The following is a 245-nucleotide window of genomic DNA, read 5'->3' on the forward strand; positions in this document are numbered from 1 at the left end:
CAGAAGATTGCATTTGAGGTCTGGAATGGGTTAAAGGGGAGCAGCAAAGGAGACAGTTGCTTCCTAGACGGAGACAGTCTTGATATGTATGCGGCCAGCAGCAGCAGCAGCAGCAGCAGCAGCAGCAGCAGCAGCAGCAGCAGCAAGTTGCAGCTGATGCAGCAAGATGGTGCGTTGCTGCTCGGCGGCGGCAGCTTCACTGACATAGCAGCAGCAGCAGCAGCAGCAGCAGCAGCAGCAGCAGC

General features: G+C 57.6%; 1 protein-coding gene across 1 annotated transcript in view; it reads left to right on the forward strand.

The window, feature by feature from the left end:
• The window catches only part of EMH_0037680 (uncharacterized protein), a gene marked incomplete at both ends in the record, with an annotated part of 2,208 nt that extends 2,174 nt beyond the window's left edge, over positions 1 to 34 (forward strand). The window contains one exon of the mRNA XM_013495201.1: positions 1 to 34. Coding sequence (XP_013350655.1) covers positions 1 to 34 — 34 coding nt within the window.
• Between the last annotated feature and the right edge of the window lie 211 nt (positions 35 to 245).

Source organism: Eimeria mitis, genomic scaffold (genome assembly GCF_000499745.2).
Source record: "Eimeria mitis Houghton genomic scaffold, Emh_scaff1468, whole genome shotgun sequence".
Classification (NCBI taxonomy): domain Eukaryota; phylum Apicomplexa; class Conoidasida; order Eucoccidiorida; family Eimeriidae; genus Eimeria; species Eimeria mitis.